At 36.1% G+C, this 27,655-nt stretch overlaps 1 protein-coding gene across 2 annotated transcripts; it reads left to right on the top strand.

Annotated features, from left to right (window-relative positions):
* LOC139131139 (hyaluronan mediated motility receptor-like) lies at nt 1–27,452 on the top strand. Of its 2 annotated transcripts, none has more exons than XM_070697098.1 (22): nt 1–169; nt 1,995–2,093; nt 2,492–2,595; nt 3,308–3,385; nt 4,770–4,958; nt 5,774–5,842; nt 8,254–8,365; nt 9,296–9,361; nt 9,815–9,888; nt 10,373–10,459; nt 11,170–11,270; nt 11,652–11,846; nt 12,762–12,981; nt 14,954–15,043; nt 15,956–16,080; nt 16,515–16,628; nt 17,226–17,450; nt 18,356–18,460; nt 18,968–19,015; nt 19,386–19,434; nt 20,379–20,555; nt 25,591–27,452. In XM_070697098.1, exons 1-22 carry the CDS (start codon nt 124–126, stop codon nt 25,747–25,749), a joined length of 2,532 nt encoding a protein of 843 aa, XP_070553199.1. In that variant the 5' UTR covers nt 1–123; the 3' UTR covers nt 25,750–27,452. The 2 variants fall into 2 exon arrangements, with proteins under 2 accessions (XP_070553199.1, XP_070553200.1); XM_070697099.1 differs by having other exon boundaries at nt 3–169; nt 9,308–9,361.
* The last annotated feature ends 203 nt before the right edge of the window (nt 27,453–27,655 follow it).

Here is a 27,655-nt window from a genome sequence, read left to right on the forward strand (position 1 = left end):
ATGCAGCTGCGTGGTTTTAAATTTCTGGCGGTTGCAGTTGACAATCAGCTGTACAAAACAATCTGCGAAATTGTCACGTTTCTGGCAAGATCACACGCTCAACAGGCTTGAAGAAGCTCTATAATGTCCTTTTCGAAATCTACCGTTAAGCGATTCAACGATGTGGTTTGTGAGTACTCCATTTTTTGCGTTCTGAAGAGCGCTACAACTCCTTTGCAGTTTCATTCACCAGGGGAGTGTGGTGTCCTTTGCTTGTTGCTTTGTTTTGATCACCTCACTGCTCATCAGGGTGTAACCATATTTCCCAGCGATCAAATACACTGGTGACAATATTCATATATTAAAAAACAATCAAGAATGTCAGCATTTTGCTTCCGCCTAAGCTAAGCTTCACAACTCCTCATGTGAAGATATTGGAAATTCACGCCGCTGCCCGATATTTTTCTTCGGTGCACTGGAGTTGTACTTTGCTTGATCAGTTCACGGAGGTACATGTAGGAAGAGATCAGTTGAATTATTTTTGGACCCTTTTGGGTTGTGCTATGTCGTATGAAATATAACAGGGATTTGACGGGTATACGGATTGCAGAGTAGCTGTAATAATTATTGCCCATAGGCCTTGCAATAGGATTTGTGGGCTGCCGTTTGTGTTAGCGCCTCTATGACCCCGCGGGACAAATACGGAAACCGCCAACGCACGGCCCATGGGCAACAAATATTGAAATACGGATTACAAATTGCAATCATTCGACCGACGGAGAAAGGTACACGTGTTACGAGGTAGTTGTTACCGTACCATACAAAGTCTTGCAATCACAGGGAATTTAGTAATTTATTTGTTTTTGTTTATGTTATTTGCTTTTACGAAAATTAGTATAATTTTTGTTGACAAATTATGATTACTACACAGTTATACATATAACATGTACGCAAATACAAAGTACAGAATGTATTCTTATCATAAATTATGTGTAATTTTATTGAATAGCTTGTGTGCATGCGATGGCAAATTGGTTGTCTTCCCCAGTGCTTGTCTGAGGAGCCTTAATATTTCTTTATTACACATCCCTACTCATGAAGGCAGTAAGCGAACTACCTCCATGAATCCATGAATCTCCTGATGCAATTTTTTTATTCAATAATAGATATACGCATTCATCAATTCAATGTTTCCTACCAGGAATCAGTGTGGGCTTAACACTGGGGACTCTGACATTTTCCCAAGCCACACGCTACAAAAATATGTCAAACACCCAAGGGTGAGGAAAAATCGAGGCTACATGTATATAATTTAGGACTTGCAATCAGTCTAGATTCTAGACAGTGGGTATCGTGGCAATCAAATGACCTTGTCCCGGGATGATTTGAGATCAATTCCCCAGTTGCCCTGCACCCCTTCCAGTAGAAAACATTCGTTGATTGGTGCAATCTGAAGGATAGGTAGAAGACCTAATATCTATGAATCAGAATAATACCTGTAGAATATCATATGAGACAAAAATTGCTGATGGTTGTTACAATTGTATCAGTACGGTGTTTTGACATATTACTATGATTGCCAGGTTTTATATCAGTCAATTCATACACATTTAATAACCTTATATTGTCAGTGAAAGTCGTGTGTACTTCAAATAATGTATTAGGACCGTTATATTCTCAGACATATCTATCATGGACATTAGAGGATTGTTAATGGTACATGTACATTGTAACTTTGAAACAAACCACAAACCCATGGCAAATGGCTAGTATAACTAGAATAGTGAGCTGCCTATATATGGATGATAGTGATAAGGACAGTAAAATCTCAAGTCACAAGTTTGTGTCGTGTTACTTCAAATTTTCCTTTCAAGCAAAGTTTCTATTTTTAAATTATTGTGAATAAAAAATGTGTACCAGATGATACATTAGCAAATATTTTTGCTGTAGCCAGTATGCTCAAAGGACGTGTGTTTCACACTAAAGTTAATTCTTTGTTTGAAATTTTATTACAGCTTGTGCACCACCGCCAGGTGCCTATGACGTCAAGGAAATGACAAAATCGACTGGTCCTGTGTCATTTGAAAAGACTGGTAGATTTAAAGCACCCCAAGGTAAGCCAGTGTGCAATGCTTACACTGGAATAAAAAAGGCATCATATTCTACAGACAAAAAGGCAACTTCACAACATAATATACAAGACACTGCCAAGTACATTATGGAGTGCAAAATTTACTTTTGAGTCCATTATGGGCCAGTAGGGGGGTAAATTATTGGTTTTATTATATAGTTTTTAGCAAATTGGAATGCAAGGAAACTTGTAGATGTAGAAAACATTTTGAGCCACAAAACTTTATATAGATGAGCCTCGATAGCTAGAAAGACGGTTTAGGGTGTATTTCCACATAGTTGAAGATAGAGCTGTGTGGTGAACTAAGGCTGTGAAAGAGTTAAGATGACTCCTAGTTTTTAATCTTGCACATTCTACTTCTTCCCTCATGCACACATACAGACCCTACACCAGGGTCGATGACTGAGAGTCTCAGTTCAAGTACCGGTAGCATTGCCAGTATTGGAACGCCTTGCAAGAAACTCTTCAATGCATCAGTGTTAGCAGTGAGTACTATCAATGCTATATCTGTGTGAGTTCAAGTCATGTGGATTTGTTTATATTTAAAAAGTACATGTATCTATGCATTTTTTATGGAACCAAAATTAATAAAAAAGACACTCATGTGAATGCATCATTTGTATGTGGTGTACAACAACATTAATATCAAATAACAAAAAAAATTATAACCATGTCTGCTGGTAATTTAACCTTTATTGCTGCAGTCAATGAAATTATGTTGGCATTTCTTGAAAACTGATAATAGTATGCTTTGGATGATAAATTTTTGGGAATTTATTCTAGTTGATGTCACAGTTTCTGCCACACTCAGAACTTCCTTCATCTGTAAACATTATCAAAGTGTTATATGGCATGTTATAATTTGCAGCTGCTATTTCAGCATGCGGCGCATGTTACATTTCAGCTGATACAGTATTGATGAAAAATATGTTGAAAATAGTCTGTCTTTGTTCTTGAACTGAATGAGCTCCAATGAAATCAGTAGTGGAGATGGTGACATTCCAATCTTTGCTTATTCTTTTCTGTTCTTAGCAGTAGTCAGTTCTCTACTGGGAGGTGTATGCCATTGCTAAATACATTTTTATTCAGATTGTAGTCTAACCCTTCATGATACCAGTTGTTGGCTTGTTTGTCAAATTGAACTTTATGCTACATGAGAAAATATTCAAATACCCTTGTCTTCATTGTTATCACCAGGGTCCAGCTGGCAACGGGAAAAAGCAAAATGGAGTTAGTACACCAGATGACAGTAAAACAAAAGATCTGGAGAGAGAGGTTGGTAATATGCTCAAAGAAGTATGTTCAAGTGGCACTCATTGTTCATCCGAGTAATGTTATAGTTCAGTTATTTTATGAAAGTTGGATACTTTGTAAAAAATTTTTTGTGATTGTGCCTGTCAGAATTCATCATTGTGCCAGTACATCAGCAAATGAAGAATCCTATTTGCCGAGTCATCACACCATTAATAGTTTGCACAGTGGGACAGCCACAAGCAGCTCAATGATACACATGTACTATACACAGCCGCTGCCATTGCAATCCCACAATGCTTTTGTGTGCGTCACCAAAACCCATGGCCCCGACTTTAATGTTATATAACTTTGATGAAGATTTGAAAACAGTAAATGTATGAAGTTAGTACACCACTAAAATTTCAAACTAAATTACATTGTAAACACCAATATTTTCATTTGAGCTAATATATATATATACAAGTATCATCATTTGATAATAGCCATCCTGACTTGTGTCAATTAGGCTCACATATAACTTTCAATTGAAATAACATTTCCAGTCTTACTCGGCGGGAGCTTACATGTATGGGCAAAGCCCTACTGTGATATTACATATGGTGGTTGTCTCTTCAAACCAAATGGATCATCTATCCTTGTACTATACACAGCCGCTGCCATTGCAATCCCACAATGCTTTTGTGTGCGTCACCAAAACCCATGGCCCCGACTTTAATGTTATATAACTTTGATGAAGATTTGAAAACAGTAAATGTATGAAGTTAGTACACCACTAAAATTTCAAACTAAATTACATTGTAAACACCAATATTTTCATTTGAGCTAATATATATATATATACAAGTATCATCATTTGATAATAGCCATCCTGACTTGTGTCAATTAGGCTCACATATAACTTTCAATTGAAATAACATTTCCAGTCTTACTCGGCGGGAGCTTACATGTATGGGCAAAGCCCTACTGTGATATTACATATGGTGGTTGTCTCTTCAAACCAAATGGATCATCTATCCTTATGACAATATCCATCACATGCTTGCCAGCATGTCTGACAATGTGCAGTTTTCTTGAAGCGTGTAACTCGTTGATTAGCTGAATATTAGTGACATTAATGATTCATTTTCAAACAGCTAATCAGCCATAAAGTAGCCTTAGCTTCAAACTCCTCAAGTCACTGAGAATAATTACAATCTACCAATCAGCTATGATCTTCAATGACACTGCACAGTGACCCCTTACACTTTTCCCCTCTCAACTTAAGTCAACTCATTGTTAGCTAGAGGCCATTTACTTCTCACGTCGGTACTCAAAAAACACATGCAGTCATAGCTTTCATTCTCCACCACTGGCTTGGTATAATATTTTGTCAGAAATTAACATATGCCTACATGCGTTCTTTCAGCTGCGTAGGCTACTTCAACAGAGGGGAGAGTTGGACAAGAGGCTGCTTAGCATGGAACAGGACCAGCACAAAACGGAAGGCAAGCTGCAGTCGGCCATGAAAGAAAAACACTCACTTCAGGCTCAGGTGGCCGCACTGGAGAAAGAAATCAAAGAACTGCAGCATTCCAATGACGTGCTGAAGAAAAAGGTTTGTGTTTTAGAGATTTTCAAATCCCCTATGATTTTTGTAAGTCTCTACCAATATAAAAAGGCAAGGATGGAGATAGGGAAGTTACCGTACTGTGAATACCAATATACAAAAAAAATGAATATCTGAAATAGCCCAGTTAAAAGGATTAATGAGGATGATATTCTCTTTAAACAGATGAATATAAAGCATTCTTTTGTACATCAGTTTATTAATTAAACAGATGATCAATTTTTATTTTTGGGCCAATAAATATTAATGGATCCATGGTTCATAGACTCCTGAAAAGTCCTTGAACGTTCAAAGAAGGTCCAGGAAAAGTCCAAAAAGTCCAAAAGTCCAAAAATGAAATTGAGTCCCTGTAAGTCCTTAAAAATTGATAATCTGCCCGCAAATTTCAAAAATGATAAAGTGATCAGTCCTGATATTGAAGTTAGAAGTAAAATTATGTATAAAAGTGATATACATGTATTGTCAAAGTGATACCAGGAAAATGGTATCTTAGAACTCCGAAAAGTTCTTGAATATTGTTGAAAAAGTCACTGAAATGTGACTTTTTGTGACTTTGAGTGTATATGGACCCTGTGGATTGCTGATGTTCTTCAGTGATAGTACATACCTGTAAAATTGTCATAAGTGTAGTATACAGCTGTGTGTCAGGATTTACATGTACCACTACTGTGTTGACATTACAAGAGTGCTAGAAAATTATCATATGGTAGATAGAGATGAGATTTTCATGTATCATGAAGTACATGTACATATGGATAATGGCTGTAAAGTTTTTGGGTTTATAATTAATTATGTTCACTCAGGTATCATCTATTGAAACCCACAATAAGAAACATGAAAACCTCGTCGCTGATTTGGAGGCCAAGGAAAAGGTAAGTCCTGAAATTTAGTTTTTCAAGTAATGTCAAGTCAAATTTTAATTGAGCATTCTTTTCAGCACCGATCATTTTTATTATCCTTATTCTGCTGGGCCTACCACTTCCCGTTTGCCAGTCATTTAAATGCAGTATTAAACCAAAACATGTATTTTTATCTACTTACATGTAGCATGGTACTTTGGTAAGTTATAGCAGGTTTAGTCAGTAAAAATCATGTTTGACTTATTCTTCAAATACAACATATTGGACAATGGTGTGTCTCACTTGTTTAAAATCAATTTGACCTGATAGTGACATTGGAACTTAATAGCAGGACAAAGATTAACCCTTTTCAGGTAGAGTAAAAAATTTAGGCTCAAATGTAATCAGTCCACTTTGACACACGTGCCTGGGACATACAGTACATACTGTCAATATAAGGCCAGATCAGGAAAAATTACCATGTTTACACATGTATGTCTCTCTTTCTCTTAGCTTCACAAATCAGTAAAATGTTCATGTATACAAGGATGGTTATGTCTATTCAAATATTTCATGGAATGTGTAATGCTTTCAGTGTTGGCGCTAGGAATTTTTTCATTGTAGCCACAGTCTGTTAGTGTGGCTAAAATGATCAATTTTTTTTTTAGCCACAAGCAATTTTTATTAGCCACACCCAACAAATCAATTTCACATACAAATTGCACAAACCCTTTTTTCAATAACGTTTGTACTTTATTATCCAAATGTTGGGCCAGGGCCAGGCCAGGGCTGTTGTACATGCACTTTAATTCCTTGACAGATAAACTGCTGAGCATATTTTCTGCCAATTTTATAGCTGCAGATAATAATGACCAGGAGCATGGTAAAACTCCAGCTCCTTTGCGAAAGTTGTCTGTCCTTCAATTAAAAAAATATTTATTAAACAAAAATTGGTCTTAACTCTGTTCAGATCTTTATTTCATGAATGCTGGTGAATAAATTGACCCCTCTCTTTATAGACAGGGACAAAAAACCTTCTGTTTGTTATTAACCTTTATTATGACACAAACAACAAATAGAGTTCTTGGAACAAAAGTTGCACAACATGTTATGAAAAAATCATCGAAGTCTAATCATTGGCCATAATTGTTCCTCTTTTTTATTTTTACATAATTTAAAAACTGCTGTACATACCATTATCTGGTGATCTGGATAAAATTACAGTGATTGCCTGACTATGCAAAGCATTGTCCATAAAGTATCAAAGAAAACTATTGGTATTAAAAAAATTCTTAGGTTTTGAAAATTAATTAAATTCGCAAACTCAGTGAAAAATCAAAAGAGCAGTTCGTCAGTACGAAAAATCTATGATCAACCAACTTATCAGATTGTAGTCTCACATTTTAAGCTTATACTTCCATGCACAGACAAAAATCTTGCTGATATTTGTTCGACCATGGTCTAGACCGTGGTTCGTCTGTCTTTGTTCTCTTCTTGGTGGGTTCCTTATTTCCTTTTTTTGTTAGCTATTTTAAACCTATAGTTTCTTTTCCAGCTGAGAACAATCAATAAACTATTTGTAGTTGGCAATCGTAGCTGCCCGCAAGCCGCATCGCATCGTACCTTGCATTCGTAACACATTTGCTTTGTTTGGGTGTCTCAAAAGTACCCATATCGTACACGGACTGGAGTATACAAACTGGGGATCTTGAAACTTTTTCACGCATGCTCATTTTAAGCTCTGGGCAAAGTCCAACGCCATCATTTTAGTCTGTCAGTTGCATGGTCAGGAACTCTGCCGTCGATCATCGATTGACGTACGACAGAGCAATGAATTATTTTGTTCAAAGGCTATATATTTAAATGACTGAATATTTCGATAATCTGACCGATCTAAGGGTTATTTTGATACGTTAAAAGTGACAGAACCGGCGTGATTAACAATGGTGCACGCTGTATGGAATACATTGTGGCTGCTATGCTGGCCGGTGTGAACTCAAATTACCCTTCATGCTTGCATCCTAACGCGACGTACGTGGTCAAATATTTCATACAATGCTTGCAGCGTTTGTGCTGGAAAATTTTGATTGCGGAAAATAACGTAGACTTATTTGTAAAAACGACTAGTTGTTAGAATAGTAGGCTACATAAATAATCCAGTAAATATTTTGGATCGATCACAATGAACACCCGCATGTCGAAATTCTTGGTCCTTCGGGAAAACTGTCGGTCTGGGATCGCAGGACTGACGTGACTTTTGAAGGCGTTTAGGGTCAACACGGCACCCAGTCACAAGCTTTCGCCACGCGTGGCGAAGGCATAGCAATTTTTTTTCGCCAAAACGGACATTTATTCACAATTTGCGACTGTGGCGAACGTTAGCACGAACCCTGGCTTTGTCGCATTAAAATACTGATGTATCTTTGGCCTCCTTTACCTTGTAGGAAATTGCTGCACTTCAAGCGAAGTTTGAACGTCAAGTTCAGGCATTACAGGCTGATTTAGAGGCATCTCAGTCCAACATCTCAGCATTGAAAGAGCAAAATAACATGCATGGTAAGCAACAACAGATCAAATCAATGATTTTTATATACATTACAGGATTTCTGTCTGTAATACAACAGACGTGAAAACTGATAAATGTTAAATTGAAGAGTAAGGTCTTAAATCGATGTGTATTTTCTTTCAAATCAAGGGCTGATGTTAATAGAGACTTCCCTTGGACTGATTGACTCTTAGTTTTACAATACATGTATCTATATTAACATGTGTACTGTGTTAGGACGATCCAAATCTCCTTCTCAAGTGAGAAGTAAACCTCAGTGTCAGTCAGTCAGTAAACCTCAGTGTATTAGAGCCATTCCCTTAATGGTCAACCGTTGTCAGTATGTCAATCATTTCAGTGAGTTTTATCTTCTCCTTCAGATGTTAAAAGTTGTTTAAGTCCTCTGTAACTTGTATCTCTTTACATTTCTTGAACAGCTTTGTTCTCAGTATCAAGCACATACTTGTCTTACATCTCACAGCGTGTGTAAATACGCAATATTTTTGACTTTGTCAATTGTTACTTAGTCATGGTACATCATTGAAGTGTATTTATTGGTGTAATTCAATTCTGTGTAGCCTTGCAGTTAGTTTTTAACAAACAAATGTGCCTCAAACATATGCATTTATGTACAACGTTTACAAGGTGAATACTGGGTGTTTAATCATGCTTTAAGCAGGCACGTAGAAAATACAGTTGAAAGGTGGAACACAATTTATGGAAAAAAAATTGTCAAAAGTCACGCTCTTGGGAGCACTACCTCATGCAACTGTTTATGAATGCTCACATTGCCTTCTGAAAAGATGTACCCCTTACTATTGCTGCAATACAACGATGTCATGGACTTTGTAAATCTTGCCAATAGATGGTTAGATTTGCAACTACTTCTGTTTCTTGTCTATTTTTACTGATTATTCTGTTTTCTCTGTACACTTACTCAGCTCAAAATGAAGAGGGCGCACTAACCCACTGTGAGGAACTGGAACATGAAGTGATTATGCTTCAAGGCGAGTAAAAAAGTTACATTTCAAAATTAGAAACTATCTTCAATTGAATATTTGGCAAATACTTGTGTACTTTCATGGATTACACTCATATGCAGTGACAGTATTTGCTTGGTCAAATGGTGCAAATCAGTCCTATTGGATCCCATGAAGAATCAAATTACATCTGGACTGCTATATCAGCAGAATATGTGTGTATGTAGAATATGAAATGCTTTGACAGAGATCTACATGTACTTTGATGTCTACAAGACCTGACCAAAAAAAAACAGAACAAAACTTATTATCAATTGACACTGTATTTAATAATCAAATGAAAATCAGAATATACATGTACATGTACTGTAACAAGACAGTGATTGAAATATACTCATCAGCAGTGCTACAACATCAAAGCCGGAATTATATCCTCGTAGTTTTCAATTGTTCTGACAATGTATGTCATCCATGTTTCAGGCGTTGCAGATCAACTCCAATCAGAAAAATCACTGTTGGAACAGAGAATTATTGATTGCGAAGAAAAGGAAGTGGTAAGTATGTCAATTGGATGTCAAATTTCTGAAATAAATATGTTGAAATTTTGCTTTGTTTAGAATGCAAAACTGATTTTTACTTTTCTTTGAGTCAAATAATCAACTAGCATAAAAAACTGTATTTTACAAAATTTATCAAAAGTGTTAGGAAGACACTGGTTACTGCAAATTCCATTGTAACTGAATTACAGTCCAACTGTAAGAGCTGTCACCTCGGTAACTCCTCGAGATACTCTCTAGCGTACTCAGGAGTTCAGTATTTGGTCATGCATAAATTAATATTTGAGATGAGACTTCTGAATCAAAGCTCAGTTAGTTACATTAATTTGAAATCTGCGGCAGTTTTGGACTTCACATTTTGATGACAGAAAATCTACAGCATTTTAGGCTAAAAAATCACAAACTTCCTGTTTTTACATTCTCTTTAGTTTAATTAAAAATTTAATGAATTTTCTTCTTCCCTTCCTTAACTTGTCACCAGACTCTAGAAACAGAGCTGGTATCTCTGCAATTGATGTCTGAAGAGAAAATTGCTGAAGTTAGAGAAACACTTGAGGAAAAGCTCAAGGTCAGTGAAAGTAGTGAATTTGTAGTTTTTGTCAATTTCAAGTATTTACACATAGTATGTAATTTATTGAGCTCAATTGAATACAATGTACCCGTGGTATTTTGAATCAGAGACTCTGACCGCTGGTCTCTTGATTGAATGGCGCCCTCTGTGTCCAACTTTCTAAAGCCTGTGCACGTAATTTATACCAACAGTCAAGCTAATGAACAAAATTGTCTTTTGGTGCTTCAGAACCTGATAAGCCCTGGTTTAATTTATGGCAAGGTGATGTTTTAATCATAGGTATTTAACTGGATGACCACTTGGTTCATGCTTACCAGGACAACACTAAAACTTTGAAATACATTTTGATACCTTTCACAGACACGGTTTTGTTGTATTCTTCAGTGTCATGAAATACCTTCTCAAATTTTATCAACAATGAACTTGTACGTATACTGCCGATCATGCATGGAATGGGTAACCGATAAAGCCTTGCTTCAATTTGTGCTGAGGTTCTGGTCTTCCTAAGTGGCTGAATCCGATAACTCATTAGGGTTATGGTATTGTAGGTGTCAGATTATTTCATCGCTTTGTTTATTTCTGTATATTTCAGTATGTCTTGAGGTTGTGACAAATATAATTGACATCTTATTACAATGAAATAATGACAAGGGTCTATAACTTTTTTCCCTAACATGTACACCGTACTCTTCTTTTCTTTTTCCCAGCATGCACTTCTACAACAGGAAGAGCTGCAGCAGAATCTAGACAGCTATCAGCAAACCCTGGCTGAAAGTCACAGAGAGAACACGGAGCTGAGTCAAGAGAGGTACATTACGAAAAGTGTTGTGTTGAGTGAAGAATACCAGCGCATTTGAATATTAAGGGATAGTACAGGATTTGTGAACTTACTTGCCAAGCAGAAGACAATGCTTTTATTCTCTGTGACTCGTGCAAAAAGAAAAAGTCGTTTTGAAATGATACACCAATGTTCTGCCTGTGGTCAGGTGCACTGAACATTTGTACTTTGTACATTGGTATAAACGTAGATTCACCTCTGCCTCCGTATTCACAGAAATGAAATACATGTGTAAGAACAGTGTGAGCTGAATATATTGTCCCACATTGAGAAGGAGTAGTTTTTCCATGTTGGATGTAAGATAGGCATATACTGAATCATTTTCTGGTGATTTTTTCTGGTCTTTCACAGTTCTTCTCTGAGACAGCAAGTGAATTCCCTGCAAGTCAGAGTTTCTGAACTAAATCAGGATGGCATTGGCAAAGAGGAGAAGATCTCAGAGCTGGAAAAACAAGTTGAATCACAGAAGGAGATGATTGCGGCGGAAAGGAAGAAATTTGTTGAGCAGAAAGAAGAGACTGACAATGTCAAAGAACAACTTGAAATGTAAGAAGCTTTGGTAGATTTTTTTACATGATAATAATGACCCTTTGTGTTATTTTTTGCATGAATATCACTCACTTGGACAGAACCAATTCGTTTGCTCAGAGCTTTGACATCGTTGACAGTGACTTTCACAGTTCAAACCTCAGGGGCATCTGACTGGCGTACAGTAAATGTATGCTGCACTTCAAAGGTTTCGGAGGAAGTGTTGCATACACTGTATTGAGGGATGGTCCTTGGCAAACTAATGTGTAATTAGTTACCTTGACATGTATTGAATAGCAAGTAGCTGTAACTTTTCTCTATTCTTTTTTTTTCTGTATTTTAGTTTTGTATGTCAATTGTAAGTTCTTGGTCTACTCCCCAAGGCATGTTGAAATACCAGCTATTTTGTCAACACAGCGTCTATTATGCATGAAATACACTGATATTTATAACATTTGAAAACTAGTCAGAACCAGAATTCACTTTTCACCAATAACGATGCACTTTACACATATAACTGTACAGGCTGAGTTGTGTATCTCCACCTGCTTTGGGAGCAGAATAAGTAACTGTAATTTTCATTCAAAACAAAAATAATGAAAAAAATCATAAAAATTTACTGTTACTTGCACTTTAACTTGGAGCTATGACCTTTTAAGTTAGCATGTGAATGAATGGGTTTACAGTATGGTAGATGGCCTCCTCCAAGTTAAATCGCCATGGAGAACAGTGATATTTATGACATCTTGATGATAACCTCAATTCCCATTCATCCTCAAATCAGAATCTGTGTATTTTGAGTTCACCCACCAAAGTGAAAACAATGAAATCGTATCGAAGTCTTGCAGAGGAAGGGTTAAGCCTACAGATCTTTCTTGCTTGTATTATTCTGTTAATGATGCTGATTCAATTCTTGACATCTTGCTGCGACAGCTGTGAGCAGACGATGACCAATAACATCAAAGCTCTCTCTGAGAAATACCAATCCATGGAGGATACCCTGGTTGCCGTGGAGACAGACTACAGGAAGAAAGTAGACAAGCTGAACTCAGAAGTTCATGCTTCAAGGGCGTCAATGAGTAAACTGAAGGAGGAGTGTGAAATGTTGAGGAAAAACAGCCTTGAACAGATGGAACAGATTCATGATGAGCAGGTAGGTTTTATTTTCTCATTTTCAAATCAGACGATATGACTTTTGCTTTGTAACTTTGGTTTTCAGATAGCATTACAGAAAATTAGAGCGCGTATGTAGACAGACATCACGGTGTAAACACACCTGTTGTGATGTATGAATATTTCTTGAAACACTTCTTCCTACCATTTCATACGTTGCCACCAGTAAAGTTTGTTAAAACCTATATTGCAGTTGAACAAAGACTTGAAAATTGGCAAGCCCCTGAAAACAGAGATACTGTTCATAAGAGTTTTACTGACTTAACATACTACAACAGACCATTCAAATAGGTGACAATTAATGCGTATAAGGTTTGGTGGAACACCAATTTTTACTGAATTGGCAGATTGGAAAGTGATATATATGGCACATGTAGGGTTTTAGTGTTCCTAGTGTTCCAGCGGAGGCGACTGGAAACTGGACACCCAATTTGCAAATTACCCAGCTGTATTGCTGGCCATATAGTGAATTCACTTGGTAATTAGCAAGCGACTTTGGTAACTTGTCAGGGATATCGTTTTTCATTTCAGTCTGGTGCAGACACTTTGTGCAAGCAGGGGGTATGTTGCCATAAAGCTCATCTCGGTTTGTATAATTCAGTGTAGGGGTGGCTGCTTGTTGCTTCATGGGATTCAAAATGAATAAAGATAATAATAATATCTGGAATAATATCATACAGTGGAGCCAAAGTAAACCCACTCAATAAAGATATTTCATCAAGCTACATTTGGTCTCATTTACTGCTGTCTGAATTTCAACAAAATCTCCATCATGTTCATGAACTGTAAGTGTTGTGTTATGAATGAGTGGTTTCTTCCAAATAGAACAGCCAATGATTGGATATGACTTTTTGGCGGCAAAACTTCAGAGGCCGATGATCAGTCAAAACAATGTGTCCCGGGCAGACAGTGTGTCTGGGGAAATTGAAAACAACTGCACTGCAGACAGTCTGTCTGGGGAAATTAAAAACAGCTGCACTGATCTTCATATAACTAACAAGACACTGTGATAAGGTCAAAATATGTACAAGAAATTTTGTTTGGTCTGCAGAGGATAAATTACAGTGACACCAGTTTTTTCTTTGATTATGGTATAGGTAGGACAAATAAGTTATCTGAATAAGATTAGTGCATGGACCAGTGCGTGGTAATGTTATCTCAATCTTCACCACAGAGTGCCAATCATCAACTCTCATTTATAACCCTTGGAAGAGCTGGTTTTTCATTTGTACAAACAGAATTTCTGACTGCATCAAGTTGGCTTAATCAACAGTAAAGTGGCCTCCAAAGTTGCAGTGTCTCTATAATTCAAAGTTACATGTATTAGCCGAAATGATAACTTCTCCTGAACCTCACTTTAAACTCGTTTGGGTTGTTTGGGTGTAAACTGAAACCACGAATGAGGCCAGACAAAGAGTCTCCACATGACTACACCCCACTCAGAAGGGAACCAGCTGCACTATTTGGAAGAAACCACTCATTTACAACACGTGAAATCGACACAAACAAAAATAATTTTATTGAAATTCAGAGAGCAGTAAATGAGACCACAAGTGTAGATTGAAAAATTATCTTTATTTCAGTAGTGTAGTATATTATATCCCCATTATATCAACACAAATATCATAATTATTTTTATTCATTTTGAATCCCATGAAGCAACAAGCAGCCACCCCTATACTGAATTATACAAACCCAGATAAACTTTGTGGCAACTACGCCCTGCTTGCACAAAGTGTCTGCACCTGACTGAAATGAAAAACGATATCGCTGGCAAGTTAACAAAGTCCCTCGCTAATTACCAAGTGAATTCGCTATATGGTCAGCAATACAGCTGGGTAATTTGCAAATTGGGTGTCCCATTTCCAGTCGCCTCCGCTGTAGTGTTCCTACATGTACGTGTGCTTTTGCCATTTTTTACCACTATTATATTTGTCTTGTGCATGTCCTAGGAAAAGAAAGAGGCAGTGCTGCAAGAGATGAAGAAGTTGAAAGAGGAATCATCTGCTGAACGTGCACAACTCAGTAGAAAGTTGCAAGAGGTATGGAGAGCGTTTTCTCAAAATTCAAATACTAGTAGTAGTTAATAATTTGTATATTGCATATCATTTATATTGATGGCAAAAATACAGCCATCTGATTGGTTAAGATGTGAAATTAACAGCTACAGTGCTACAAGTTGAAATGCCGTAGACAAAGGTTGAGATGAAATTTAAAATTCTTAATAACGGCCACCCCCCAAATAACCGCCCATGGGCAGTTTTTCGAGTGGGCGTACTCTCAGAAAAATCCGGTATATTTGTGATTTGGCTCAGATGGAAAACTTGTGAGCTCTCAGTGTTAAAGAGGAAATCCCCTTTCAATGTTTCAGGCCAGAATTTCAATGTACTGTTATAATATAATATAAACAGTAAAAACCTCAGCAAAAGGGATACCAGCTACAGTACTTGATTTTGACTCATTCGTCCCACATATGCACTCGCTATCACTCATGCATAGATGTTGTAAACGGGTCGAAATCTTATGGTGTACCACAAGGGTTAATTATGTAATTGTAATTTGTATTTTGATTGGTCAAGTCTCTGATCAGGATTCCTTGTGCATGCAGTTCTGAGACTGTCAAATCTGTGAAACTTAGGTTTTGAGTATTATGTGTGTACAGTGTTTATTAATGTTTTCCTGCAATTTCAAAGGCAATCAGTTCAAAGTTTCTGTAATATGTGCAAATTTTGAGCCAAAGAAACTTGTTTTAAGAGTACATCTCAATACTCTGTGATGTAGTACATGTCTACAGTACTGGTAACCGTAAGCAGCATCAGGGCAAGAAATTACTATTGTACTGAACTCTGCTATTTTCTGAATGTACTTTTTTTTTCAATGGAAATTTTCACCATGGTAGTGTACCTGCATTTCAAATCCTTCTATCTTTGTTTGTGTTTGTTTTTCTTAACCAGGCCTGCAGTAGTTTGGAAAGTTCCCACAAGACCAGAGAGATGCAACAGGAAAGAATTGGGGAACTGGAGGCTGTGAATGGAGACCAGGAACATCGTCTGTTCTGTCTTCAAAATGAACTGAAATGGTGAGTTTCAGTTTGTCAGGGACCAGATTTCCAACAATGAACCCACAGTGTACATTGTACCAAACCTTTCAATTCACACAGGATGAAACATTTGACACCAATAAGACAATTTTTTATGGAAAAATAACTTACTTAAGTAATGGGCTGCCATGCAGTGTTCATCTAAAATGAACATGTTGAAAACCAGTTACTTTCACATTCATTTGTTGTCCACCACCATCATAGTTAAGAACTTAACTTCGTATGTCATGAAGATTTGCAGTTTTCTTGCTCCGTTTATGACATCATTTCATACTTAACTGGATGTCACATCCCAATCAATATTTTTATTTGCATGTTATTTCAGATGTGTGGAGTTCAGGTTTTTTTGCCTTGCAATTCCAGAATTGAAGTTATCCTTGCAATGATTTATTGAATTTTTTTACTGTCAACAGCAAGCAAGAGAGAGTCACTAGACTTTTAGAACTGAGCGAAGACCTTTCCAGTAAATTGAAACATGGTGAGGCTGCTGACTCAAAACTAACCAGTTTGACTGATGAATTCAACACGTATGTATACTGTCTCTAAATTCCATCCTGCTAATGTACACCAATGCTACAAGTACACATTCATATAGGAGGAACGTCTGAGTCTCAAATTTTACTACACTCTGTGATTTGAGTGGATTCATTTCAACCATGTGACAAATTATTACATGAAAGGAATTAGACTTTGTGGAGAGCAGGGCCCGACCCTAAACTCTTGTTTGTTCCATTGAATGCAGCAGTTTTTTGCTACATACAGTGTACTGAAGCCTTAAGGAACACCCTTAGTTATTGCAAATGAGACCTTCACACAGAGTTTTCCTCAATAGACATGTTGAAATTCTGTTGACCTTGTCAATTTTTGCTTGAAAATCTCTCCAACATATTGGTGGAGGATGGGGCTTGATTAGGAAGGTGTAGGTCTCACTATATACACATGAGTGTACAAACATGCAAAGCAAGCACGATTTCAAGAAAAGTAAGAAATGTAACATTAGCATGTAGTTTGGAGGGTGAGAAAGTTCACAAAATCTATCGATGTGATTCGTGTTTCCATGGTTTGTAAACTAGTGCATGGAGAGTGATACATTCATGTTTGTCAACTTTCTTGTGCCTCTGCAGGTACAAACAGACCACAGCCGAGGAGACGAAACTACTTCAGGATCAGATCAGGGAGAGTGAAAGAAAGATAAAGGAAACTGAGGATAAAGCGATGGAAAATGAAGGAGCACTGAGGAAGGAGCTTCAGGCAATGGAAGAGAAAACAAAGCGGGAAAAGGAGGAGCTTGGAAGGAGACTTATTGAAACTCAGAAGAAACTGTCAAGTAAAGAAAATGAGCTGGAAAAGTATGTAACGTAATTTTAGATTTCTGCGTCTGTCTGTTACATGATGCAGTATTACTTCTGATTCATTGTTTGGTTTCAGTAAATCAATGTTGTTGACACCTTCGTTATTGTTTAAAATATGAGTAACAGTGTTGTACAGTGCATTTCACTTCAGTGCCACAACTCAGTGCATGAGATGGACACATTCCGTGTACAAAACAAACGATTGGCTTGGATATTACGACACATTTCAAAGTCACCGACTCATTGATAAATTACAGTACACCAGCATGGGGCAGCCACTTTGTCTGAACTGAGAGATAAACAGTTCACTGTAGCACTTGATTGACAATGTGACTGGTTTTTACCAATGTCAGCTGAGAGTTAGAATAGCTGATGAGGTTTTCAGCTGAAACTAAGTACAAAAACCACACATTTTCTTGTTTTTGCTTTCAACTGAAACTGTAAAAATAACTACATAAAGTGTAATCAACTGATCAGTTATCAGTCTAGACAAAGCTGGCCCAAACTGGTTTTGTGTAATTAATCAATGAGTCAATGACTTTGCAATGTGTTGTAATACCCAAGCCAATCATTTGTTTTGTACATGGAATGTGTCCGTCTCATACACTGAGTTGTGGTACCAAACTGAAATGCACTGTAATTTCACATCATTTCAGTATTTTGCTAGTTTTCCTTTAATGAAAGTAATCCAAATTGGCTGTTAAAAACAACTAATAAAATGTATGGTCACAGGTATATGATCTACAAGGTTATGGTTCTATGGTTCCTGTATGGCTTCAAACACTCTACACATTCATACATGTACAGGCTTTCAAAATATGTGTTGTTTTAGAACTTTGGATGAATTGTACAGTATTAGGGTCTAACTCCCTGTTTTGGTTGTTGGGTATTCTAACATCTAGGTTTAAAGCAGATTCGGAAGCGAAAGTGCTGACCGCTCTGGAACAAATGGAGAGACAGCAAAATGAATTCCAGGCCACAGTCTCTGAACTGCGGCAGGAAATCAGGTACAGTAGACCAGTATGTTGAAAATGCATTGGATTTCACATAAGCTGGACAACCCTATGTGTGAGACAAGCACGTAGTTTGTACAATGTAAATGATAAATTTGGGTACCATAAAAGAGTATTATCAGTGCAGGCTTTAATGCTAATGTACCAGAAATGACCACCAAAACTTGTCATAGCAATCACTGAATATGTCAAAGCGCAGCATACTGGGTTCATACGCTCCTGGAAAGTCCCTGCATAAGCCCTCTGGAAAGTCTCGGGAAAACTCCTTGAAAATGAAATTTGAGTCCTGGAGAGTCCTGGAAAATTGATTATCCATCCAAAAATTATGATTAGTCAAGACAGTGTAAAAATGATATGTGTAAAATCATATATGAATCATTTTACATATCATTTTTACAATGTTTTGGCTGATCATAATTTTTGGATGGATTATCAATTTTCAAGGATTGTAAAATTATAACTGAAAATTGGTATTTTGGACCTTTCTCTTCTTTGTTACAGTGAACAAGATGAATCATCCATTGCAGCACTGGAGAAAGAAGTAACAAGGTGATATTATGGGCTTTCAAATATTTGGTGATACTCAATAAGCAAGATTTATTCAAGAGCTTTTTGATCATGTAACTTTCGACTGAAAACACCGTAGCTTATTGTACAGTGAAAGATGAAAACAGACTTTTTAGAGGTTATTAAAATTTGCTTTCGTGTGACCTTGATGTAAACATTGATTACAAAACACAAATCGCAGCATTTACCAATCTCTGGGCTTTGAGTTTCAGAAAATATGTACATCATTGGTTTTATGAGATCAGTTGTTTGCAGAGGATTTATTGTTTGGAAAGGCCCAATACTTATTGCGGAACCTTAAGCAGTGGTAAAGGTATTGTAACATGTTTATCTCTGTGTTTTAAATCTACAGTTGGAAGACAATGTATGAAGAACTGCAGGACAAGGTTCAACCTTTCAAAGTAAGTCTGCAATCATTTGTTACAAAATTCCACCATTTTTTGTACATTTTGGCAGATGTGAATGATTTTTGCATGTGACAACGACTTTCCTTGATTTAGCTGTTCATTAGTCTGTGTAATTTCATTTCAACGATTCTGATGATTCTAACAAATTGTGTACATGTAGCTCTCGATAGACTTTAGGGTGCAGCCTACATGTATACATGTACATGTGCTTGGTTCAAGTCACCTTTGCAGTCGCTTCTCAGTGATATTAGGTGTGCATGTGTGTCTTCTTTGAGATACTGCTTTTGGGCTGAATATGATACAGCTTCATTATGGAGCAATTTGCGATAGATGTACAGCGCAGGCCCCATTGTATCATGTCAGCCACAATTTTTGCTCATTGATCAAGTTTCACTCCATTCTAAATGCATCAAAAAGTGGCTAAAACTTGCAATGCATGTTAGTTTTATTTCGTAAAATTCACAGATTGTGATGAGCCAAATCCTTTCACAACCTGGTACTTGAAAGAAATGGAATAATGTTTTTGATGGCTAACAAAGCTGTGTTTCAACCACGGCCATCTATGTGAATATGGCCTGGAAAAAAGTAAAATGCTTTGATCAAGGTCATTTTGCTCCTGGAAAGTTCTGTCAAATCCTTGAATTTAAAAGCCTCCCAGAAAATCCTGGGAAAGTTCTTGAAAAATTGACTCCTGGAAATTGATGAAAGCCACCCACAATTTTCAAAAATTACAAAATTCATGATCAGTCGTGATATTGTATAAATTAGTAAAATGGTGTATAAAATTGATGTCACATAAAATCATACCCAGAAAATGGTATTTTGAACCTTGAAAGATCCTAAAGATTGCTGAAAAAGTCTGGAATTGTATGTGCCTTAGAAAGTGCGGACCCTGTTTGATACAAAATAAAGAAAATATTTTGTGTTGAATATTGCAGGAGCAGCTAGATGCCTTTGAAGCTGAAAAGAAACTCTTGCTTTGCAAGAGCACTATGGCACAGAATGAAATGCAGAAACTCAGCTCGCAATATGCCAAACTGCTTGGCCATAAGAACCAGAAACAGAAGATACAACATGTCTTGAAGATAAAGGAGGAAAACCTGGCCCTGAAACAGGTTGGTGGAACACACTTCAACTCTGAAGTTTTTTTAACTTCTTGTTTTCATTTGTAGGTTTAATTGTCTTTTTCATTGTGTTTAATATCAACAAAAACCAACATACATGTAGGTGAACTGATGGTCAAGTGTGAAGGAACAATTAATGGTATACATTTTGACAAATACATTTATCCACTCTAGGTCAATTCTTTACTATTCATGATTTGAGATATACTACCTCCAGACTTTACAGAGAGACCAAACCCTACAGCTGTAGTGACAAATGCGTGGATGAATTGTAATTTATACGCTGCATTGTGGCTATTTTATTTCAGCAGTATGGTTCAATCAAGACAAGGTTTCTGTAAGAGTTTAACACTACTTTAACCATAGCAACCGTGCTAAATGCGATGCGACCTCAGGGGCAAATTGTTACATGTACCAACATCACAATTCAATCTTGACCATGGCACTGATCATGAAATGTCTCATAATTTTGTTCCTTATTTTTTTATTTCACGCACATTCTCTGTCATAATCAAGAATGAATATAAGGGGTCACCATTTGAGATTAGGGAAACAAGTTACCGAATTTTTACCAACATTTGAAATTCAAAATGGCTGCCATACCCTGAGTTAACATGATAGCAAAACTTTTGATAGTTACAAAACAAGACACTTCACTGGCCACAAAACGAGTCCACACTGCATACTAGATGGTGATGAAAAAATTGATTGTCTGAAAAACTGTCCCCAAGCTGCATTCTACCCCAAGGTTGAACACGCCTTGGGGACAGATATTCCGAATCTCAAATTTTAAAAATTCTTTTCTGATTTAGCACATGTAGGGACTCATTAGCTCACGTGTGTAAACACGTGGGCTATTGTCATAGCGATGTCTGTCTGTCTGTCCGTGTGTGTGTGTGTGTGTGTCTGTCTGTCTGTTTACACGATAACTCAAAAACGCCTGAACGGATTCAAGTCAGATTTGGTACACAGGTACCATGTGCTACTTGCAAGAACTGATTAGATTTTGGTTAGTGTGGCTTGCATATTAATGAAGTTATGCAATATCGTTTTTTTCCATACAATGGTTTCCCTATGGAGACGGTAATGACAGTGTAGACAAATATCAAGAAATACTACACAAAATTTCATGAAACTTTTCACAGATGACAATCTAAGAACATTATGATGATACTGTGAGTGTCATGTCAACTGCCTTCTCATTTGCATATTTAATGAACTTTTGTTATTAGTGAGATAACTCTGAAATTCCTGCACCAAACTTGATGATACTTGCAACAAATATTGATCTGATATATATCTAATTATATTTAGAAGCATTAGGCAGTGTCAAGTTAATAAATAGCTTATTTGCATATTTTATGAAGGTTTGTAATTAGTCATATAACTCCGATATAACTTCACCAAATGTGATGAAATCTGCTGCAGATACTGATCCGACTGATATCTAACTGTAGTGTAAAGCATTTAGTAGTGTGAAATTAATTAAGGGTTCATTTGCATATTTAATGAACTTTGTAATTAGGTATATAACTCTGAAATTACAGCACCCAAGTCAGTGAAATTGGGTACAGGTATTGTTTTGATAAATATCTAATTGTGCTGAGAGGCATTTGACAGTGTCAAGTAAACACATAGCTCATTTGCATATTTTATGAAGTTTAGTAATTAGTGATATAACTCCAAAATAACTGCACCAAATGTGCTGAAATCTGCTGCAGATACTGATCCGACAGATACCTAATTGTGGTGTAGAGCATTTAGTTGTGTGAAGTTAATTAAGGGTTCATTTGCATATTTAATGAACTTTGTAATTAGGTATATAACTCTGAAATTACAGCACCCAAGTCAGTGAAATTGGGTACAGGTATGTTTTGATAAATATCTAATTGTACTGAGAGGCATTTGACAGTGTCAAGTAAACACATAGCTCATTTGCATATTTTATGAAGTTTAGTAATTAGTGATATAACTCCAAAATAACTGCACCAAATGTGCTGAAATCTGCTGCAGATACTGATCCGACAGATACCTAATTGTGGTGTAGAGCATTTAGTTGTGTGAAGTTAATTAAGGGTTCATTTGCATATTTAATGAACTTTGTAATTAGTGATTTTACTCCAAAATTAAAGCATTAATTTGATGAAACTTGCTACAGATGTTGATCTGATAAATATCCAATTGTACTGAGAAGCATTGAGCAGTGTCAAGTTAATAATTAGCTCATTTGCATATTCCATGAACTCTTATAATTAGTCATAAAACTCCGACATAACTACATCAAATGTGATGAACACTGCTGCACATACTGATACGACAGATATCTAACTGTATTGTAAAGCATTAAGTAGTGTAAAGTTAATTAAGGGTTCATTTGCATATTTAATAAACTTTGTAATTAGGTATATAACTCTGAAATTTCGGCACTAAAATTTGGTGAAACGTGCTACAGATATTGACTTGATAAATATTTAATTGTGCTATGAATCATTGAACAGTATCAAGTCAATGTAGGGTTTATTTGCATATTTAATGAATTTTGTAATAAGTGACATTACTCTAAAATTACAGCAATAAATTAAATAAAACGTGCTACAAATGTTGATCTGATGGATATCTCATTGTCCCATAAAGCATTGAGCAGTGTCACGTTAATTGACAGCTCATTTGCATATTAAATAAAGTTTTGTAATTAGTGACTAAACTCTGAGAGTACTGTGCGAAGTTTAAAAAAAAACCTGCTACATATAGTGATAACATATATCTCATTGTTCAGTGAAGCGTACTACTATTAATGAATCTGTTGTAAAACACGTGAGCATATTCAGTTCATATCTGGTTTTAAAGCTCTTGCAGTGAGAATGTTCACTGTCCTGGTTTTTCAAAAATTGAAAATTTATTTTTCCTCATAAAGTTAACAAAGGGATGGCAGCCATTTTGAATTTCAAATATGGGTGCATGTCAGGTAATTTGTTTCCTTAGTACTAAGCTTTGCATAGCGACCCCTGATATTTATTCTTAATTAGCTCCCATAGCCATATGTATATATGGCAATGGAAGCTATTCTTATAGGCTAGGAAAATGTCTGTATGTATGTATGTCTGTATGTCTGTATGTCTGTCCGTCAACATCAAAAACTCCAAAACCGCGCTGCACATTTCATCTTGATATTTGGTGTGTACATGGATGATGGGCTGTAGATGAGATTTTGTTCAAATGAAGTTGTCATTGCCAAAAATATGCAAATTAGTGCCAAAAAGGCGTTTTTGGTAAAAAATCTCCTTCTTCATAACCGCTGGTCAGACAGCTTTGATATTTGGTATACAGGTCCCTAGGGATAGCCCAACTTTGATTTGTTCAAATTGTGATGAAATAAGCAAATCTGTATTTTTAAGGAATTTTTTTGTCATTTTTGGTCAAAAATTTATTTCATCAAAACCGCTCGTCTGACAGCTTTGATATTTGGTATACAGGTCCCTAGGGATAGCCAACTTGGATTTGTTCAAATTGTAATGAAATAAGCCAATCTGTATTTTAAGGAATTTTTTGTCATTTTTGGTCAAAAATTTATTTCATCAAAACCGCTCGTCTGACAGCTTTGATATTTGGTATACAGGTCCCTAGGGATAGCCCAACTTGGATTTGTTCAAATTATGATGAAATAAGCCAATCTGTATTTTTAAGGAATTTTTTTGTCATTTTTGGTCAAAAATTTATTTCATCAAACCGCTCGTCTGACAGCTTTGATATTTGGTATACAGGTTCCTACAGATAAACTAAATATGATATACAGAATATATGATGAAATCTGCAATTTTGTATTTTTGGTGCAATTTTGCCATTTTCGGTCAAAAATTTTGTTTCTCAAAAACTACTTGTCTGATTCCTTTGATATTTGGTATACAGGTTCCTGGGGGTTCTCTTAGTGTGATATAGTGAAATTTGATGAAATCTTCAATTTTTGTATTTTTGGGTCAGTTTTTGCCGTTTTTGGTCAAAATATTTGTTTCTCAAAAGTTACTCATGTGATAGCTTTGATATTTGGTATACATTTTTATACATAATTATGATGAAATCATCAATTTTGTATTTTTGCAGCTAATTTTGCCATTTAGGTCAGGCCATCCTGAATGAGCTATCAAAGATCTCAACCTTATTCATCAATACATATGTCACAAAACGTTGCTCTCTTCATAACACAGCAGAGCTCTGTCGACCATTGGGTCGTTTGTTAGCTCCCATAGCCATATGTATATATGTTTACAAGTTTACATTTTATTGAAAATCTCAATAGCCACTGAGCAGATTAGATGAAAAATTAGCATGTAAGTACTTTGGGCTGACCTGAAATGATTGTGCACATCTTGGGTCAGTATCTTGGACTTGCTATTTTTCATGAATTTTTTTGTAATTTTCTCCCATTTTTGGTCAAAAAATCTTCTTCTCTGAAACCACAAGTCTGATTGATTTGAAACTTGGTATGGAAGTGCATAGGAGTGACCTTTCTCAAATCTGGGCAAATCGTGGTGAAATTTGCATATTTGCATTTTTTGGCTATTTTTTTTTCATTTTTGATCAAAATTTTTTTTAACTCTGAACCACACGTCCGATTGAGTTGAAACTTAGTGTAGAGGTTTTTACGGGTGACGTCAGTAAGATTTGATCAAATTCTGGTGAAATTTGTATAATTTTATTTTATTGGGGGAATTGTTTCTATTTGTGATAAAAAAATCTTTTAGCTTGATTTTAGCTTGTTTTGATAACTATATGGGAGCGACCAGTGACATTGTCACTATTTATTCTTAATTTGGTAAGAATATGTTTATAAGTTTAATGAGGAAGGTTTGATCAAAAGTTTAAGTCGTTCAATTTCAAGGTGCATACTATTATACCTTAACAAAAAGTTTACATGACTGCAGATGTATGTATGTTGTCTCTGAATAGATAAATCTGAGAGATTCACCCATTCAATGTTACACAATTGTGATTTATGAAACTAATACTTTTATTTCCTCTCACTCTAAAGGAGGTCATGAAGCTGAGAGAGCTGGAGAGCAAACAAAGAAAACAGCTCCGAAAGTTGGAAGACAAAGTGGACAAGTTTGAGGGGAAAAAGAAGTTCAATGCCTCCATGGCGCTCAAGCACGTAAAGGAGAACTCAACACCCCTTACAGATCAAAACTAAAGCTGATCTAGGTTGACCAGGTTAAATGGTTGGGTTGACTTTGATGTGTGGCTTGATAAAATACTGCTTGAATGTAAACTTGAACTGTCAAGATATGATGTGTGCTGATGTATTTATCATGTGTCTGTTCTAGATGTTAACTTCTGTTGCTAGTGTTGTAATTATGTTCTAAAATTGTGGATGTCTTGCTCCTTTATCTCAAACATTTCAAGTACATGTACATGTATGGAATAAGGTACAGCAGTTTCCTACAGCGTATACACACACTCATATCATCACACAGATCGATGTATATTATTTGCAAGTTGAACATTACGGCTCATCTCATTGATTTTTATTAATGTTTTCAAAGCAAAACAGGAAATACTGTCTTGTAAAAGTCAAGTGCAAGGTTACTTATCATACATTATTGGATTTGAGTCTTCTGAATGCATAGTTCTGTGAAAATTGAGATTTTTTTTACACAGTAAGAACAACTGTGATGGCAGCAATGGGAATTCCATATGATAAATATATAAGACAATCAGAGAAATGCAGTCTCACAGATTTCATCTTGTCAGGAAAACCTGGAATACTAAACCACAAATGAGCGATGACTGTGCCAAAATTTTTGTACAATCAAAATATATACGGTTTTCTCTGTCATCTTTTCATCTTGACCTTTTAAAGTTTTTAGCTGTTTATTGTAGCCTTGTGTATTATTCTTAATTTTTTTTTTTGAATGTACATATCAAAAATTTATATCGGAATTTTATTGTTATCTCATTGTATAAGTTATTTTGAATAATCTCATTATTTTAATGTGCCTTGTATACACTGCCAAAAGAGTGCAAACGGTTTGAAGTATGATGAATTGTTATCCAATCCAGTATCAAACAATGGCTAACCACAGTACCGTACAAATTTTTCCCAATGTTTTCATGTTTTACAGAAACGTACATTCTGAATGTGTTCTCATACACATGCACACAAGTCATTTATCATGGTGCGCAAGTATAAACGCTGAGTCTTGCAACAAATAAAACAAATTTTGAAATGTCTCAGCTGTCTAAATGGCAAACTTTGATAATTTCCGTGTTAGAGCTTTAACTATATTACATCTAGATCAATAAAAACAGAAACAAATCATGATGATAGCTGGATAAGAATTAATCACAATTTCACCTCACGGGTATTTTGGTACATTAAGTATTACATGTATCAGTTGAAATTACTGTCATACATACAAGGAATTCAGACTCTGCCAAAAACAGCAACAAAGTGCATTGATGTATGTTGTGTTTTGTCTTCAAGTGGTGTAGGACTGGTATCTTAATCCCTTTAAAGTATTTATTTCCAGAACAAAGTGATTTCATCAGTATTACAAGAACAGGAAAGTTTATAGGCATGAAGGTCCATAGTTTCTTGAGGGTTTATTGAAGGTCTGTCATAGAAGGGCCCTAAGACTTGTTTCAGCTAGAATACCTGTGTATAAGCACCCTCCAATGACAGACCTTTCAGTCGATAAAGTTTGTCCATAGACCTTTCTCTAGTGTCTACGGTTTGTCAAACATTTTTTTTATGTAGGAGCAGTACCGTATATGTAGTCATATCAGTAATTCATAGGGTTAAATTTTATGGATAAAATGTTTTGTAAACACAGCAAATATACATTTTGTATTTCTGAAATACAGATAAAAGGTTTTCACTTCGTGATTTATAAATTTGTGTCTCGTATGTCTCTTTTTATTCTCAATCTCAGCTCTAAGTATCAACATGGTACTAGCAAAACACAAACTTTGATTATGTTTATATGTTTCAAATTTTCTCCTCTTTCCACTTTCCATTACAAACTAACCCATGTGTGCAAACACGCATGTAGGGGGTACCTGAAAATATTTTGGCTCCCAACATTTTGATGTCGTCC

Source organism: Ptychodera flava, chromosome 4 (genome assembly GCF_041260155.1).
Source record: "Ptychodera flava strain L36383 chromosome 4, AS_Pfla_20210202, whole genome shotgun sequence".
Classification (NCBI taxonomy): Eukaryota; Metazoa; Hemichordata; class Enteropneusta; family Ptychoderidae; genus Ptychodera; species Ptychodera flava.

Coding starts and splice junctions, on each gene's coding strand:
- LOC139131139 (XM_070697098.1), top strand. CDS start 124: ATGTCCTTTTCGAAATCTACCGTTAAGCGATTCAACGATGTGGTTT. Junction 5,843..8,253: donor ATTTGGAGGCCAAGGAAAAG/GTAAGTCCTGAA, acceptor TTTACCTTGTAG/GAAATTGCTGCACTTCAAGC. Junction 12,982..14,953: donor AACAGATTCATGATGAGCAG/GTAGGTTTTATT, acceptor TGCATGTCCTAG/GAAAAGAAAGAGGCAGTGCT.